We start from the raw sequence: 18535 nt of genomic DNA on the forward strand, positions 1-18535 counted from the left end.
GAACAGTTTCCCATCTCCTGCCTGCAGAGGAGGCTTTACAGCCTCACGATGGAAGCATGGCAGCAAGAATGGCACGCCACTACTAAGGGAAGGTCCTTGTATAGATTTATGCAGGATCTGGAAGGATGGTATGCTTCACCTTCATTTTTAAGGGCAAAGGGAGCCTGAGTGAGTGCTCTCCAACCATGTAAAATTAATATTTTGTTTCGGTTCCGCCTGGCAGCTTATGAGCTGTGCGTCTGCGTGGAGGTCCAGACGGACAAACACATGATGTTCGACTGCCTAGCTCTTGGTGGGAGGGGGCGGGCAGAACTCAGGCCTCCCTGGAACTTAGAGATCAAAGGGAAAATTGGCTACTCAAAGTTGTGAGTCAGTGTGGCGAGAGCCGCATTGTCTGACCATGTGGTAGTTCCTTGATTGGTTGCTTTGTTCAACCGACATCAGTTGTTTACCTAAGGGAAAAGACTCCTACCACGTTGCTGTAGGAAGCTAACCAAGAGATATGGCTAGCTACCAGCCAGATTAGGGCTCCAAGCGCTTGAATGGTGGACAGGTACTTGCTAGCATTCAGTGGCCTAGGCATGGCAGCGAATTGCTGTCTTTGACGAGATAAATTTAATTATTGATAGTCATATATTTAGTAGTTGATGGGGTGCACCTACCCATTTTAATGATATATGACAACTGGGCGGTAGGACGCGCAAGTGAGTGGTGTATATTATCATGCTTATTCCGCTCATGCCTTTAGGTTAGCTCTAGGAGCTAGTTAGGACACCGATCACTAAACTGTTTCGAGGCTCAGTAGCAGTTTGTGGCACAAACATTCGGTCTTATGCTTTAGGGTGACCAAATGGGGTGGTGGCGGGAGAAATGCCAAGCAAACCAAACTATTCTTTTTAAAAAAATATATATGTTTAAAGAATCATATATATATATATTATTTTACTGAAATTAATCTTTTTAAGATTCATATTGTTCCTCTGTACTATTAAATATATTTAAATTCTACTAATTCAATCACCTTATACAGATTATTGAGATAAGACACACACTTATCTACCTTAATTTTTCATGAAAGTACTTTTGCAGGATCCTGCATCCTCATTCATGATTGAAATAATTCTGTTACTGCATAATAAAGATTAAAAAATAGAAATAATAAAATAATGAAAATTGCTTATTAATTTATTAAGAGTGTTGCAGTTTTTATAAGACAGTCTCCTTCAAACACTGTCTGATGTTTTATCTATTGAGATTGTGTTTGTATTTATATATTTAATATTTTTCTAATATATTTCATTTTATATTAATCTGTAATATTTCTAAATTTGTGTTAATATCAGAATTATAATGTTTATTTGATGGTCTGCCATGTTAACCCAATTTATTATTTTTGTAATTTCTTTAATGTTCAAGAAATCTAGTTTTAAAGGATCTATTTGGTTTTCCTTTGTAAATACCATCCCAATCATTACATTAAATTGTATAAATAGCTGTAACTTGAAACAAAGCATTTTAGGACTTCTGCTTGTATGAAATTTGTCCATTATTTTTATGATTAGAAGAGGTTATGAAAGTCCCAGGAGAACTTTGTGATGTATGTGTATAATTAAACTATGCAATCCATTTAATTGTGCGTTGCAATTAATAGGATTGTCGTTTATTACTTTAGTACGTAATATAGAATGTAGGATGAAACATATATTATTACAGATCAGTGTATAAAAATAGCACAAGAAAAAAATTTGATATTTTAAGAAAGTTAAGATAAAAACCATAAAAGTTAAGATAAAACCATAAACTTATTAAAAATGTAGTAATATTTTTAAATTTAAAAAAATGTACAAAATCCGCATACCCTGTGCTTGTATAATTATGACAATTTATTTCACATAATTTTTGCAAAAAAAAATAATATATATATATATATATAATTAATGGCTATTAACCTAACCATGTTACTTTTCCTTATTCAAATTTTATAAGAGCATATTCTTACAAAGTTGTAGTTTGATACAAATTTATAATAATTAGTAAATTACGCATTATAGTATGTTTTTAAATTTCTGTTACTTTGAAAGAAAAACTGATTTAGACTTTCAAAATTAAAGAAAGGAACATTTTGAGATCTTACTTATTACAGTCTGTGAAATACATTATGAGTTCCACAAGTCATCCTGCACACATCAATGAGGTAATACTTTCCTGTCTTATTCTGCCGGGGGCATTAGGAGTGAAAGTTGAAGCTACCTTCGTTATCTATGTTCCAAGGGTTAGATGTCAATGATAGTTGGTATGGTATACATATTTTACTTCACTCCAGAAGTAAAAGTTTGTAAGTGTAAGATCAGAAGACCATAGGGATGACGCTTTTATCTACCTATTCTGTTCCATTGTTGGAATGTTTCCTCATTGAGGAATTCAACAACAATGTATATGATCACTGCCGTTTTGAAAGATAACATTACAGTCACTTATTTAGAAAAACATAAAATTACATCCAACTAATTGTATGATAGATGTTCGACAAAAAATAAAAAAAAATTTTAAGTTTATTTTGAGAGCGCAGGAAATGCTTATTTGTAGGGAATCGTGTTTGTGATTAATGAACTATTATGGATTTTCTGTGTTGAAATCCTGACTGACATTGTGTCTATGAACAAACCCAGAAATATAAAAATTGACTTCATTACTGAAAATCACTATCAGGAAAAAATTTTGTCATTGTTAATTTCATTGAGAATGTCAATGCAAATTCATTCTTCTGCTGGTTATCACTCGGACATAATTTATGCAGTAACGAGTTTATTTATCATGTGACAAAGTTGTTTTTGTAATATCTTATGAATAGGTTTTTTTGACATTCCAATTTCACTTGTACATTCATTCTCAGATCTTCTGAAAGAATGTAACTTTCCCAACTTTTATTTAAAGCTTTTTCACTGAGAGTTTTTCTGTTTAATGTCTCTTGTCTGTTATCCCTCTTTCATTCACCTACTGTCCCAGTGACTAATGTTTCTACGTGGAGAATTATTGAAAATGCAGTATTGTTCTCTTCACACAAGCATTTATAATGCTGATAATGATCATTTCTTTTTTCATTGATAATTTATTATTATTTGTCTTTTTATCAGAATTATTGTTGTATGGTAATTGTTATAAATAACTTTGTATTGATCAATCATTGCTAAGGCAGTTAATTTTATGTATATATGAACTATATCCTTCAAACTCGGGTAAATGAATTATGCATTTAACCTGTATGTTTATATGTCCTACTCATAACAGTATTTTTATGTAGAAAGTACTTCATATACTATTTCTCTTCTGGAATCCTTTCGGAATTTCTCTGTCCATATGTTGAAATATTGTTTTATTAATCATGTTTTTCAGATTGAATTTGCATCTGAAGTTACATGCAAGTTAGATTTTTTGTATTTATTAATTTCTTAATGGTTTTGTGTAGTTTACTATTTTTGTTAATGTAAATAATTCTTGGTTTTTAATATCCTATAATAATTTTTATTAATGATGATTTTTTTAATTTATTTTTTTATAGTGTCCAGGTTATAAAATGGAAGGTGGTAAACCTGGTGCTCCTGAACCATTAACAGAAGAAGCTAAGTTCGTTGTTGAATCAAGACTGCTGCAGCGTGATGTTGAAATTACACTTGATTCCATCAGTGGCAGCAATGTTGTTGGCAGCATTTTACATCCAGTAAGTTATTAATTTCTTATAGTTGTTCATGTATTTATATATGAATCCTTTTATTAATTCAAATTATTAACACCTGATAAAAGAAAAAAGAGTAAATTTTATCCCCATATTTACCCATTAGTGTGGAGCAGTAGGTAATACTACAGGATAAATGATTAAAAACCTATATTTTACTTAGTAAATTGTTGATAAAAGTGTGAGTCTATTTCATCAATAATTTAAGTTTTATTTGCTTGTTTCCCATCAATTCATGCTTGCTGTTGCAACGAAGAATAGATTGAAAAAATTACTAGAAATTTGTAAGGACATTTATTTAATTAAAGAGTTTGCATATTTACTTTATGAGGAATGTACAATAAGTTTGTGCAAACACAATTCTTTAGGAAAAATATCTTTTATTTCCCAACATAATTTTTTAAGTCTACATATAGTCCAACGATTCTGAAGTTTTTTGATTCCATTTGTGCAGTATGATTTAACCACATCTTCAAAATAAGCAGATGTTTTAGTAATAATTTAATCATTTCATGTAAATATCTTTCCCGAAACTCACTCCGTATTTTTAAACAGGTAGTCGGAAAATACTGAATCTGGTAAGTAGGGATGCAGAAAAATTTTGTAGTGTAATTTGAGCAAATTCGCTGTTGCAGTCACAGAAAAGTGAGCTGGTGTATTGTATTTTTTCATCAAATGCGGTAGTTTTTTCTTTATTTCCTCATTCAGGCGATCTAGCAAAGATGCATAATACTGCCTGGTTATATTGTTTTACCATTCCCCAAGTCAGTGAAGATTATGTTTGAGCATCTCAAAGATGATTGATATCACATTTTCTGTTGATGGAACTGTTTTCATTTTCTTTGGATCAAGTTCCTTGGCTGCAATGCACTGTTTTAATGTTTGGTTTCAGATCAGTAGTGATATATCCAAGTATATTCCATCAGTTGTGAAATGGTGCAAAACTTCTCGATTACATTGAAACATGATTAGAAATGTTTATTCATTCATAATGCGTCACCCTTGCAGACAGCTGTTATATGAAAATATACATGTAAAATATGATGCATCCATTCATTTGTGATATCTTGTCTTAGAAATTTACTGCACTTTAATATTCTATCCTCCATTACAATATTTTTTCAATATTCAATCCAGTTATAAATTCAGTACTCGTACAGAATGTCCATTGTTTTTTTTGGGCTCATATGTATCCAAACTTCATTTCTAAACAAGTAGTTTTTTCAAATGAAACAATCAGTTTCGTTTGAAACTACTTGTAATCTGTTCTAATCCATGGAGCTGATTCGTCATAATATTTATCCAGTTTGACTTTTAGTTTACTGTGCAGTTTTGCCTTTAAAAAGGTACGCTTCATTATTTCATGAAATTCTCCTTGTCCAATTTTCACAAATCAACTCAAATGATTGCCAATAACATAATCTTTTGGGTTTATCTGATTGAAACTTGATGTTTGTGTCTAGTGGAGGCATGGGAAATTAAGTGTGTGCTCATTAAGTATATACGTGTGCTGTCTCTTTGACTTAGCATCAAACACACTTTTAATATGTTTTAGAAGGATGTTATTAAAATTTATTTTTATAATTTTTAGCATTGTATGTAAATTGTTTTGTTTAAAATCATATCACTCTTCCGATCCAGTTTGTGTGTTTTGTTTCTAATTAAAGTTGAATTCAAATTTGTGTTTAATTTTAATAGATGTTATTTACATAAATTTTCCCAGAATTAAATTTCCTGGAAAATGTTTACTAAAAAATTGTTATTTGTTTATCGGTAAATTAACAACTTATTTTTTTGAAACCTAAAAAAGTGTATTTTCAGGAAAATGTTTTCATATTTTACCCCGTATTCTTAAAACCTAAGTCAGATAGAGGTCTGGGACCACTTTTATTCAATTTCTTAGATCAGAAACCCATGAGGAAGTATCAAATTTATCCTATGATTTGTTCCCCAAGAATTTTAGTATGGTTTAATTTCACTGAGGGAGCAGAAGCAGGACTAAATGTTTCATGAGCTTTGAAAATGAACTGTTTTTAGGATTTAACTTAAAACTGTTGTTCATCATTGTAGATGAACATGTCTAAAGCAGTAATTCTCAACCTTTTTAGCTCCACAATCCCCAAAAAGTAAAAAAAAAATTATGAATATTTTGTGAAACTCCAACCCCAACCAATGAAATGATGAAACCTAGTTAAACTGTTTAGTCGTGTTGATAGCAATGGGTATAAAGGGGTAAAAACATGAGCAATCTACAGCTTCTAGCTTGTGTACGTGCTTCTTGTAATTTGACCTGCTTGTGTAATATTCACTGTAAGAGCATCGTGTGCTTACATGTGATATGATATATGTTTAACATATATGTTTGAACACGTCATGCCCTCAACAGTTTAAAAGAAGCAATGAGGGATTACAGAATAACCGTGTTAACATTGTTATTGGAATTGTGAGATGAATTAATAATATTTTTCCAGGATAAAGAAATGCCATTCTCAATGTTTTTACAGAATATAATATATGTTACTGTTTGCTTACTTAGCAGATGTATTTTCACATTGAAATCACTTTGAGTGTGAATTTACATGAAGGGGATAAAAATATTTTATTAATGACATACAAAGTTCATGATTTCATTCAGGTGCTTAATATCTGGATTACTTGTCTTCAAAGCAAAAATTTTGATATGTTTTCACTACGTTTGATTATATTGAGAAACATTTGAATGAAGAAGACACTATTATTCACCACTGTTTGGGTGGCATGAAGATGTATTTGCGTGAGCTAAAAATTCAGTTGGCGAAGTATTTCCTGGAAAATGAAGATGATTTCTTAAAGAGATGAGTGTTGAATCCATTTAGGGAAACTTTGTTGCAGCTTTTAAGTTACCAGTTGAGACTCACAACTAGTTCATCGAAACATCTGCCAATATAATGTTACAACTACAATCACATCTGAAGATTTAGATATGTTTTGACTTGCTTGTTGAAGTGAAAATTTAGTCATAGAAGTGTGAAAATATTAATCCCTCTTGCCACTTTTTCTGTGATAATAGTTTTTCATCTATGATTGCACTAAACATTAAAAATAGGAATCATGTTTTGTCAGTTAAAAACAATTTGCCTTTGCATGTTTCTCATCCAAATATTGATAAACTTTTAAATTGAAAACAAAGGCAACCATCTCAACTTTTTTTCTTAAATGATTTTGTTGTTGTTTATGTCTAAAGTAGTAGTAGATTAATTTCCTGGACCCCCCCCCCTCCCACAATGTTTAGTAATGCTGATCTAAACCATTGATACAAATACAATGTTAAAAATGTATCAAAGGCTTAAGAAATCCCACATTATAGTTGATCATTACTAAATAAATTATGTCTTACCAGAAAGTAAATGAATTATTTTTGCTATAGAAAAGAAATAGCCATATGATTTCAGATACCAGATTGAAAGACTCCTCATAATTAAATATACCAACTTCAGCAATACTGAATATATCAAGTTTTTCAATTTGTAATTTTCAAATTGGTATTTACTTAGTGTTACAGGATGATCTATTTATAAAAAATGAGAAATTTAAGTGTAAAAGGCATCACATCCGGAAACCACTTACCTGGTTACTTTTCTTAATGTATAGGATATTTGTTATCCTGGGAATGGCTGTGCCAGATCTGTTAGCGACTTATCTATGTTAGGTTACTTACAACCTTTCTCTGTTTTGTTTATTTTCATTGATTTAGTAAAATTTATTTTAATATACTAGTTGATATCAGTTCTACTTTATTTAAAAAAAAATCAGCTTTTATTAATTATTATCAACTGTCTGTGATTTTGTTTTCATTATTTACTCATCATCAATTGTGCAGTTGAGATCATCTGACATCTACTCCTTAAAAATCTGTGAATTCCTTATATTGACACAAACATACTCTGTTACTTATTACCTTTTTCCTGCACCTACTCTTTAACAAAGATTTGCTTTGTTGATTTTTTCTGCTTTTTTTAAGTCGGATATTTTTAAATTCTATTTCATACTTTTGTTTATTAATGACCATATTATTCTCTAGAACTCCTGTTGAAAAATAATTTGTATGAAAAAAAGATCAGAACAACCAAAGAGGTAATCTAACTTGGTAAGCATCTTAACTGAGAAATCTGTACTTTCAAAAATTGTATTCATAAAGGTGGTTTTGGAACAAGAAGTTAGTTCTAGCATTGCAATAAATTCAAATGTGTTAACTTTTAATATATATTTTATATTCATTAGTCTGATCTTAACTGATATTTTTTAGTCTATTACCTTGAGTGTGTTGATTGCTATGAAAATTATTTCTAATATGCCATAAATGGGTAGACATGTATTATGCCATGAAATATTCCTACAGTAACATGAACACCTTCATATCAAATTTTTCAGAATAAAACAGAATTTTTTATGTATTTTAGATATTATTCTATGAATAGCATTTAAACACAGTAATTTAAACAAAATATGCAATTTAAATTTAATTCATTAAACTGGTTGAGTGGTGGTATGTTCTTTACATAAGTAACTGTCTTGTTTCTCAAATATCATTAAAAAAAAGTGAAGACTAAAAATGAAAACCTTAGAAACTGTAAAAAATAGTAATTTATTATAAAACATTTAGATTCACTTAGATTTTGAAATAAAATCAGAAAATGTTTTACATTTCTGAGTTTTCCTTTTTAGTATTATATAATGTAAATAATTGTTTAAGATAAATTTATTGTTTCTATTTCTGTTTACACAATTTTTAAATGGTGTATGATTTTGGGTAGAAATATTAAAAAAAAAAAACAGTTGTCGACAACAATTCTTACATATTTTTATTTTTTAAAATTGTATGATAAATAATTGTTTGTATACAGAAAGGAAATATAGCTGAATTACTTTTACAAGAAGGTTATGCAAAATGTTTGGATTGGACAATGAAATTTGTTAAAAATGCTGAGACGTTCAGGAAGTATGAGAAGATAGCAAAAGAAAAGCGTCTTAAGTTATGGAAAGATTGGAAGCCCACTACACCTCAGGTAGATAATTAGTTCAATATTTTATTGTTAATTTTCTTAATTTTTATTTATGGTTATAGTTATTGTTACTGTTATTTAATTTTTATTTTTTACAGCAATTTGTTCTTACTGCATTTGTTATTATTTGACTAGATGTGATGATAAATTTTATTTAAAATTGTACCAGAAATTTTAACGGAATTTGTGGGATTATTTCTAGCTGCTGCTATTTGGATTGCATAGGTCTCACTGTTAATCTGTTTTCAGTTTTTGAAAACCTTGAAGTTTTCTAATAAAATTCAAAATCTGCATGAAGTACACAGTAGTTTTTCAAAACTATTTTTTTCATTGTGTAGATATGATTACTATCTTTCTCGTCAGTTGGTGAGTAATCAGATAAGTGTTTCTATCACAAGTACATTTATTACGCTTAGAAAAAATATGTACAACTTATCATTAGACCACTTCTGTTTTGCATTAAGTAGAGATTAAAACCCCCTTAAATAAAGTTGACTTGAAGGGAGATAGACATTACAAAATATTTTATATCTGATAGGAGATCCAGTTGGCTTCCATCTTACATTCATTTCAAAATTTTTAAACAGGACTAGGTTATGAAACTCATTCACTGCAATGGCATTTTGATAATTACCCGAAATTGCTACATGGGAGCAATAATGAATAAAGATCACGACAGTTCATAAGTTCAATGTTTATATGATTGCTGTCAAAACTTCATGACATTCTTTTGATTAGTTTTTTTATAATTGTTCAAAGAAACCTAACTTTAAGAAATAAATGGAAAATAATGAATGTTATTCTGTGATTAAATATTTGTTTTTGTAAGGCCTAACAGTCCTTTTTACAAAAGAGGGTTTTATAACCTAGATTATAATATAATTTTATGTTTTTCATTTAGTATTATCTTAATTTTAAATTTAATACTTTTTATTACTATTGTGGTAACCATGATAGGCACAGTTGGACTGGGTTAGGTTTACAATGAAGGAAAGTTTCTTCATACCTCTCTTAGTAAGCATGCACAGAATAGATTTTATTTCTGAGAATAGTTATGTCCATTTTGCGGGTGGTTGATGTTTCATGTCTGGTCACATATAACAGTTTTGATAACAGATACCACATACTAGGGATTTAACTGCAATTTAATTAATAAATTTCTTAAAAAAGGATATTAAAAATGTTCTAAAACTGGAAGGAGGATGATTCTCAACGTATTCAAAACCTACTAACAAAGTTAACCAAGAGTTAACATACATGCAGAAATGTAAGACCAATGTACATTCACTTCATAGTAAGTGAAAAAGAGTTCGTTAAGATTTTTGTAGTTTAATATTTGATCTTCAGTTCATTTCTTAATATTTTTATTTAATGTAATACTTCAAGAGTGTAGATCACAGTCTTGAATAAATATATGTTTGCAAGTTAAAATCTGACTAATTTTATAAATTTTGTCTGGTTGTCTGGTGAGTATATAAAAACATGCCCTGAATTTAGTAAGTTTTTAGCTTATAATTGTGTTTTAATGATCACTAATATTTAAAAGAGTATTAACACAGCTCACAGCTGAAATATATTTCAATTTAATGTTTTTGTCGTGCTAACTGCTAGTTTTGTATGCGGCTAAGTAGCTCATTGTTTGAAATTAGTAAATTCTTGTTTTAAAGAATTGATCGCTATCATACTTGAAAAAATATTATAAAATATACTAATAATTTTTTTTGAATGTACTAATATAAAAATTGATTTATCCGTTAATTGGTTTTGTTCTGCCGATTTTTTTTAAACAGAATAAGTTGAAATTTTAAAATGGTGGAATTATGTATACTTTTTAAATAAACTTTTTTTTTTAAATTAAAATAATAATATTTTTTAAAAAAAGATTTAATTAAAATATTTAATAGTTTTACAATCTAATAATTGTTATCATGTTCTGTGTTTCAGTTATCTGGAGTAGAAAAAGAGTATCAGGCTACTGTTGTTGAAGTTAGTAATGGTGATGCGCTGATAGTTAAATTAGCAAATGGAAGTCATGAGAAAGTTTTCCTCTCCAGTATACGACCTCCCAGATTGTAAGTGCTAAATCTTATTGAAAATGAAAATTGATTTATTTGTAGTTATTTTTAAACAAATAACTTGTATATCGCATTAACTTATAATTCGGAATAATTCTGACATTATACTTTCCTATTCCAGTCGATTGTTAGAATTTGATAGACAAGTACTTTTTGTTCATATGCTAGGTCAACAATTGAAGTAATTGTATTAGTAACTGTAATTACAGAACTAAATTTATTAAATATTTTTAAATGTACATCCATCTTTAGAAGCAGGCCTGATGAAGTTAAATTCTGAAGTTCATTTCAAACCCAAAATTAACATCTTATACTTACACTGAATCATCATACTCTTACCCAGGAGAATTTTCTGCATTTTGAAGATAAAGTTTTTAATCTATGTTTATTACTGTTGGTTAATTGTTGCAATTCTGATTTTTTTCTTATTTCCTTGTACTTTATTTTAATCAGCTTTACAAAATTTTATTTATTTATTTTTTTATATCTGAATTATCACTGGCCTTCTTTTTAATTGTCACTGTTTTTAATAATAATAATCACAATACGTCACATTTTATAAGATGTGACATATTGATTTGCCATTCTATATGTTCAATAAAAATCTTACCTATTTTTTAATTTTGGTAAAATTTTATTAATTTGAACTGCAGTTAAATATTTAAAAAAACGTTTTTTTTGTATATTAAAATACTGTTAAATTTAATGGTCTAAAGCAGCATTTATCAACTTTTCATTACCATTAACCACTTCATTACCATTACTGTACTGTGTTCTGACAGGCCCCCTAAATTTTTCCGTAATTAATGTTGATCAACTTAATGTCCCCTCATTAAATATTTGAATAATGTAACAAATTAAACATCTTAAGGAGTGATATAGCAAAATTACATTTCAATTTTGGGTTGTAAATGTATCTGATAACACATTATAAAAATAAACGTAATTTTATATGATGTCACCGTGAAAAAATTCTCTTATCTTACTATAAGGTTGTTAGTGGGATGATTAATGATGTTTTGCAGCTACCTTGTTTTGCAGATTTCAGTTTTCTGAAATCTGGTTCCACTTAAGTATTTTTCTATACTTGTTTTTCAAGAAGACTAGAGCAGAAAATACACTCGCACAAGTATGTTGATGCAAATGGTAGGAAGTATTGTAATGCTGTACAAGAAATGTCGAGTATATTGGACATACATGCAACCATAATTGTAACAGGGTTAAATAGGAAATACAATTTTCTGGAATCACACAATAATTCCTAACAACAAGCTCCTCCTTATACTTTGATCAGAAGGACAGTTCTTGCCACCATGAAGGGTTTTTCATCCAGTTACTATTTCCACTTAAGGAAAATATTCCTTTAATTTCAATGCGAGTGACTTTTTTTTATGTTATCAATGATGTCGGACAAGAATTAATCATAATTTGTTGCAAGAAAGTTACTGAGAGAGAAATGAACTGAATTCTCGACTAGCAATTCAGTGTGACCATAAGTTTAATTTCTCTGTTGTTGCTTCAATTTTATCCTGAACAGAGAACACTGTTAAAGACAGACCCTGAAGACTGGAACTTAGATCATTTAAAAAGATAGTTAGGCAAGGCAAGCCAAGAAAAGTTCCACAAGCAATCTTTTCAAATATGAAGTCAAGAAGAAAATCCTCACCTTGTCAAACAGCTGAAACAGGCATGGTAACACCTTACCTAATGATAACCACCACACCTTTGAATAAAGCAGCAAATGTTCATGTTTACTTCCCATTCTTGACATAGTGTGGGGAAGATGCAAGAATTAAGAGACAGATCTAATGAAATTTATTATTTTCACTGCATCATCAAGAATGGATTTCATATAAGTAGGCATAGTACTTGAGGCCAACACTATGAATACTACACGAATACTATAATGTATCAACTACATAGATGAAAATCCATTAAACTTTCCTACGATTGCCCTTGCGGCATCTGTGCACATTTCAACACATTTATCCCAATTAATTCCACTGCCTTTGATTAAATTATTAACAAATATAGCCTCATCAGTAGCTTGTAATGGCACTCCATTAGAAAGTAACATCTTAATAAAGGTGATTATTGTATCTGTATCTTGTGTGCATTTGTGGATAAATGCTTGTGAGGTACAATATAATATTCACTTGATCGCACTCATTCAATTAATGTACTCTATATTTTCTGTCATCTCATCAATTCATCTTTTTATTGTGTTACTTAATGATATTAAAGACACTTTCTTTGTACATTTATCAACAAACATGGTAGTTGTTATTCTCTTCACTGCAGGAAAAATTACCTCTTCTACTACCATACGTGGCTGTTCTTTTTTAGTAACTATATGAACATCATAGGAAGCTAGAACAGTGATTTTGTTGTTTGAACTTGATTCTAAACTCTTCATTGATTTCTTACATACATTTATTTGTACAAGCTTACTTCAAAACTATTCAGATGTTTTAGTAGCACAATTACTATGTTTAGTTTGTAAATGTTGCCAGTTTTGATGGTTTCATGGACTTTCTTTTTTTCTTTTTCCTGTTTAGCCTCCAAGAATTACCGTTGAGGTATTACTTCAGAGGATGAATGAGTATGGTATGTATGAGTGTAAATGAAGTGTAGTATTGTACAGTCTGAGTTCGACTATTCGTGAGAAGAGTGGTTAATTGAAACCCAACCACCAAAGAGCACCAGTATCCACGATCTAGTATTCAAATCCATGTAAAAATAACTCCCTTTACTAGGACTTGAATGCTGGAACTGTTGATTTAAAAATCAACAGTTCCAGCATTTCTAAATCAGCTGATTTGGGAAGACACATTCACCACTAGACCAACCCAGTGAGTTAAAAAGGTTCCATGAACTAATTTGATAAAACTTTACCGCAAATAACATATTGTGGCCTCTCCTTCCTGCCTTAACTAACCAAATACTTTCAGCATTTCTTTAATTGTTTTTTTGAATTTGAATTACTACATGAATCATTCATTGTTTGAATGCTTTAGTGAACCTGATTTCTACCAGCAATCCATAGTGTTCAAATGAAAGTTAACTTTGAATCACAAGTACCATGTTTTAATGCAAGTTCGAACAACCATACTACAAAGAGGAATCTGAAATACTGGCAAGTGGCTACGAAGTACAAACTAACTCTGCAGAAGTAGTTAAAATTGTAGGAGGTGGGTTGTTACTTCTGCTAACAAAAGACAGCTAGCTGGTAGGAAAGATTGGTCTATTCAGCTCTACTCAGACATAAGAGGTACAAACATTCCTTTGTAAATTGTGAAGCTGAAAATTTTTGTGACAAAATTAAAAATATTCTTTCAAACTGAACATGATAATTAAAATTTTAAAATAATATTATTTCAAAAATAAAATTATTATTTTTCTTATTATTTTTTTATTTTTAGAGTTGATTTTGTTGATGCTTTCACAAGCCCCCAGAGATCTACAGACTCCAGGTTGGGAACTGCTGGTCTGAAGGAAATAGTTAATTGTATAACCATAACCCCTACCTAAAAAATTAAATTATGAGATAACAATTTTTTTGTGCATACATAGTTTTTAACAAGAAACTTTATTTGAAATTTTTTGTGTAAATTTTACAGAGTGTTATCAAAAACAGCATAAAATTTTAATTTTTGGTGATTAGTAGTTGAATTAATATTTTTACTTAAGAGCTTAATTTTTAGGTTGATAATCCTAACATAACTTTATTATTACTGTTTCCATATTTATTGAAGCCTGATTATTACATGCATTGATTGTCTACAATCCTTTCATTATCATCAAAGTGTCAAACTTTCTGGATCTTTACACAAACTTGGCCTCTGAGATGAACACATTTGTCTTCAGCAGCACCTATGGATTAGAAGTTCTTAGACCATTGGTTATTGACTTCATACAAATTCAAAACATTACTAAAGACTATTTTGGTCTGGCAGTGATAAGTTAACAGTTGAACATCCTTGCATAAGGGCTATGCATACACCTTTCTTTTAAAACTGGCCAGACTAATATTTTATTTTGCTAAAAAAATTGAATATTTTGCAGTATTTTTTCATCTTTAAATCATTCTTCTTCTAATTATTTTTATTTTTTTATTTTTTTTTCAGAGCAGGTGAAGAAAATAAAGAAGGAGCACCTCCTAGGCAGAAAACTCCTCGTCCGCTTTATGACATCCCATGGATGTTTGAAGCTAGAGAATTTCTACGTAAGAAGTTGATTGGGAAAAAAGTAAATGTGGTTGTAGATTACATCCAGCCAGCAAAGGATCAATTTCCAAAAAAAACTTGCTGTACAGTTACAATAGCTGGGGTGTAAGTACATTAAGTAAATCCATTAAATTTATTTAGGTACAACTTTTTTTTTTTTGTAAAATTTACAATATCTTTCCACTCAACTGTCGCAACACCTCCAACAGCCTAAATACTGTATTTATTCGAGTACCCCGCACACTTTTTTTTCTTGGAATTGGAGAGAAAAAATAAGGGTGCGGGCTTACTTGAAACATAGCCTTTAGCCAGGATAATTTACGTAAAGTAAACGTTTTCTTAGAAGTACTTAATTCAATCACATAAATATAGTTACATTAGGCCTTCGTTTATCAGTACCGGATGCCGCTTATACAGAATACATCCTTAATTAACATCCTGTTCGTATTATCAATAGGAACAAAGTTACAATATTTTTATAAAACTGATTCATTCTGTATAGGCTGCATCCGGTTCTAATGACACTACAGTTACAGTATCAGTTACCCATCGTCGTCTTGTCTATTCGCCATAGTCATTGTACTGTTTGTATATGTTGACGGTTATGTGCATTTTATCTGTTTAGTTTATCATGTAAAGTTTAATACGGTGATTTATTTTAATTACGACATTAAAAGAACAGCGTCTATGATCTTTTACAGTAAATGAAAAACTGCACGTTATAGAAGAGGCTGAAAAAATTCGAAATTGGGTGGCAGGAAGAAAATTTGACGTAGATGAGAGCTGCATTCTAGACTGGTGTAAGAAGAAACAACTTCTGGTGGAATTCACGGTAATAAAAGTGCTCTTCATAGCTTAAAACCAAAATACACAGACATAGAAAAAAAATTGTATTACTGTTATGGAAAAAAGGAAATGCGGGTATGCTGTCACAACAGAAATATCTCAATCATATGCTCGTGAAATCGCTAAATCATTGAGTAAAGTTGATTTTAAAGCAAGCCGTGGGTGGATAACACAATTATTTGCATGAAATGATGTCAATAAGACGAAAGACGACCATTTCTCAACGACTTCCAGACGCTTATGAACAAAAATATTACATTTTCACAAATACATAATAAATCTTAGAAAAGATAAAGGCTATTTGCCTTCTCAAATAGGAAACACTGATCAAACCCCTGTATATTTTGAAATGCCATTTGACAAAACCGTAAACAAAAAAGGTGTAAAAAGTGTTACGATTCGCACTGGTGGTAATGAAAAACAAAGGTGTAGTGTTATGCTTTGGATTTCTTCTGAAGGATCAAAATTACCTCTGTACATTGTTTTTAAAAGAAAAACTCTTCTTACCGTACAGGTAAATGTAGTTATTATCATAGCACAGGAATCAGGTTGGATAGACGAAACCTTAATTTTAGATTGGATCAGGTGTGTATGGCAAAGCGATCAGGAGATTTACGTAATAAAAAAAATACCAGTATATGCTAGTAATGGGTAGTTATCAGGGGCATACGACTGATAAAGTGAAAGACATTTTAAGAAAGGGTATGACAGGCCCAGTAATAATTCCAGGCAGTTGACATCTCTATTGCAACCACTGGATGTCTGCATTAATAAACCGTTCAAATCTGCATTAAAACAACTGTACAGTAAATGGATGGCTGATAAAAATGTCTTTCTAACGCCTACAGGAAGAATCAAACGCCCAGATTTTAACCATTGTGTTTGGATAAAAGATGCTTGGGAAGGTATTTCCACAGAATTAGTAAGGAAAAGTTTTAAAAAATTCGGAATGTCTAATGAACTTGATGGTAGTGAAGACTATCATCTTTGGCAGAGCGACGTGGAGACCACCGGTAACTCTTCTACAGACAGTGACAGTGATTAATTAAAAATAAAATCCCATATTAAAAAGTGTATTGAAATGATCCTTTTCAACATGATACTTTTTTTTTGTTTTGCTGGCCTACTGATTCTGAACTAAACTAGTAGTTACGGTAATTAATTATTAATGTAATATTAATATTGTAATTTAAATGAACGAATTAAATGCTTTACTTTCTGAATATTTTCATATTTATGTATTTTTTTATCATATCTGTTGCACTTTAAAATACCGGTATATACTCAATTTTTTTTTTTTTTAGATTTTCGTTCCAGAAAATCGAGGTGCGGGGCTTTTCGAGGTCGGGGGGTACTCGAATAAATACAGTATTTAATTGCACTCATAAATCGAGTAAGACCTGGGTAAACTTTTCCATTCACATAGCTCATGTATTGAGGCTTTCACCACAGTATTTCTTATATTGTAAGCTTCTGCAATCTATCAGAAATTTGAGGAATGAACTAGTGTTGTTTTTGTTCATGCAGTTCCTCACATTTTTCCCTTACTTCAGTTCTCTATGTCATATGACAACAAAGATGGAGAACATCTGTTTCTGATGTTGTCAAGTGTTATACTAGAGATTTTAGACAAAAGTGAGAGTGAGGATGATAAAGAAAGTATTTTCAGTGTTGATAGTAATAATATGAACTCTAAGAAAATGAAGATAAGTGATGAAAACATCCTCTGAAATTGATGATGAACAATCAGTAAGTGACAAACGTACAGACAATGAACCCCTTCTATGGATGGATTGAGTAAATTTGTAACTTTGCAAAGCATAACTTTACTGCTGTTAATGGATTCAGGTCCACCTTATCCTCCATCAAATGAGGTAAAATTTTTTTATATCATTTTTCACCCCTGAACTTTGCATGAACATGAAAAGTAAGAATCAGTAAGAAAAAATAATCCACTGAAAGATAGATATATTTGGAAGTATTGGATAGATGTGATAAATGAAGAAATATCACTTTTTTATTGCACCAAATAAAGGTAAGAATCCAAAACCTGAAATTCTGGACTAAATTACGAAAGAATGAACATAAAAGCCCCTTTTACAAAGATAATTTCTACAGAGAAGGGGTTTCAAAATTTGTTGGATGTTCTGAATTGGACCATTAGTCAGGTGGCGTGCCCCACAAGTAAACACTAAGAATGTTTACTTGTGAAAAATGTGGTGGCCTATCTTGGCAGGAAATTTATAGAGAATACTATATTCATGGGAGGAACATTTATATTGATCAGAGTGCTATTGATTTCAAAGGGAGGGTGATATTCAAATGTTTCAGTCCTAAGAAATCAGCTAAATGGTTCTTGATAGTGTATTGACAAATAGAAAATGAAAAAAACATCAAGTTACAGCACATAGAAAGCATGACAAAATGTAGACACTAACGTGGAAGGACAAGTAAAATGTAGTAATGCTAAGTTCTTGGCGCAACAGTAACATGCAAATTATAAGAAAGAAAGTGAAAAACAATGTAGAAGAACAGTTCAGGAAGCCTGTAGTAATTTGTGATTACAACAAATATATAAGTGAGGTCAGTGTGTCAGGTCAGTAATCTCATCAT

At 30.5% G+C, this 18535-nt stretch overlaps 1 protein-coding gene across 1 annotated transcript in view; it reads left to right on the top strand.

The window, feature by feature from the left end:
- Positions 1–18535, top strand: part of Tudor-SN (Staphylococcal nuclease domain-containing protein 1) — a 63883-nt gene that overhangs the window by 16388 nt on the left and 28960 nt on the right. The window contains exons 6-9 of the mRNA XM_075374013.1: positions 3560–3718; positions 8617–8778; positions 10720–10847; positions 14978–15181. Of these exons, the coding sequence (XP_075230128.1) occupies positions 3560–3718; positions 8617–8778; positions 10720–10847; positions 14978–15181 (653 nt within the window). The remainder of the gene's footprint in view (positions 1–3559; positions 3719–8616; positions 8779–10719; positions 10848–14977; positions 15182–18535) is intronic.

This window comes from Lycorma delicatula, chromosome 8 (genome assembly GCF_047948215.1).
Source record: "Lycorma delicatula isolate Av1 chromosome 8, ASM4794821v1, whole genome shotgun sequence".
Classification (NCBI taxonomy): domain Eukaryota; kingdom Metazoa; phylum Arthropoda; class Insecta; order Hemiptera; family Fulgoridae; genus Lycorma; species Lycorma delicatula.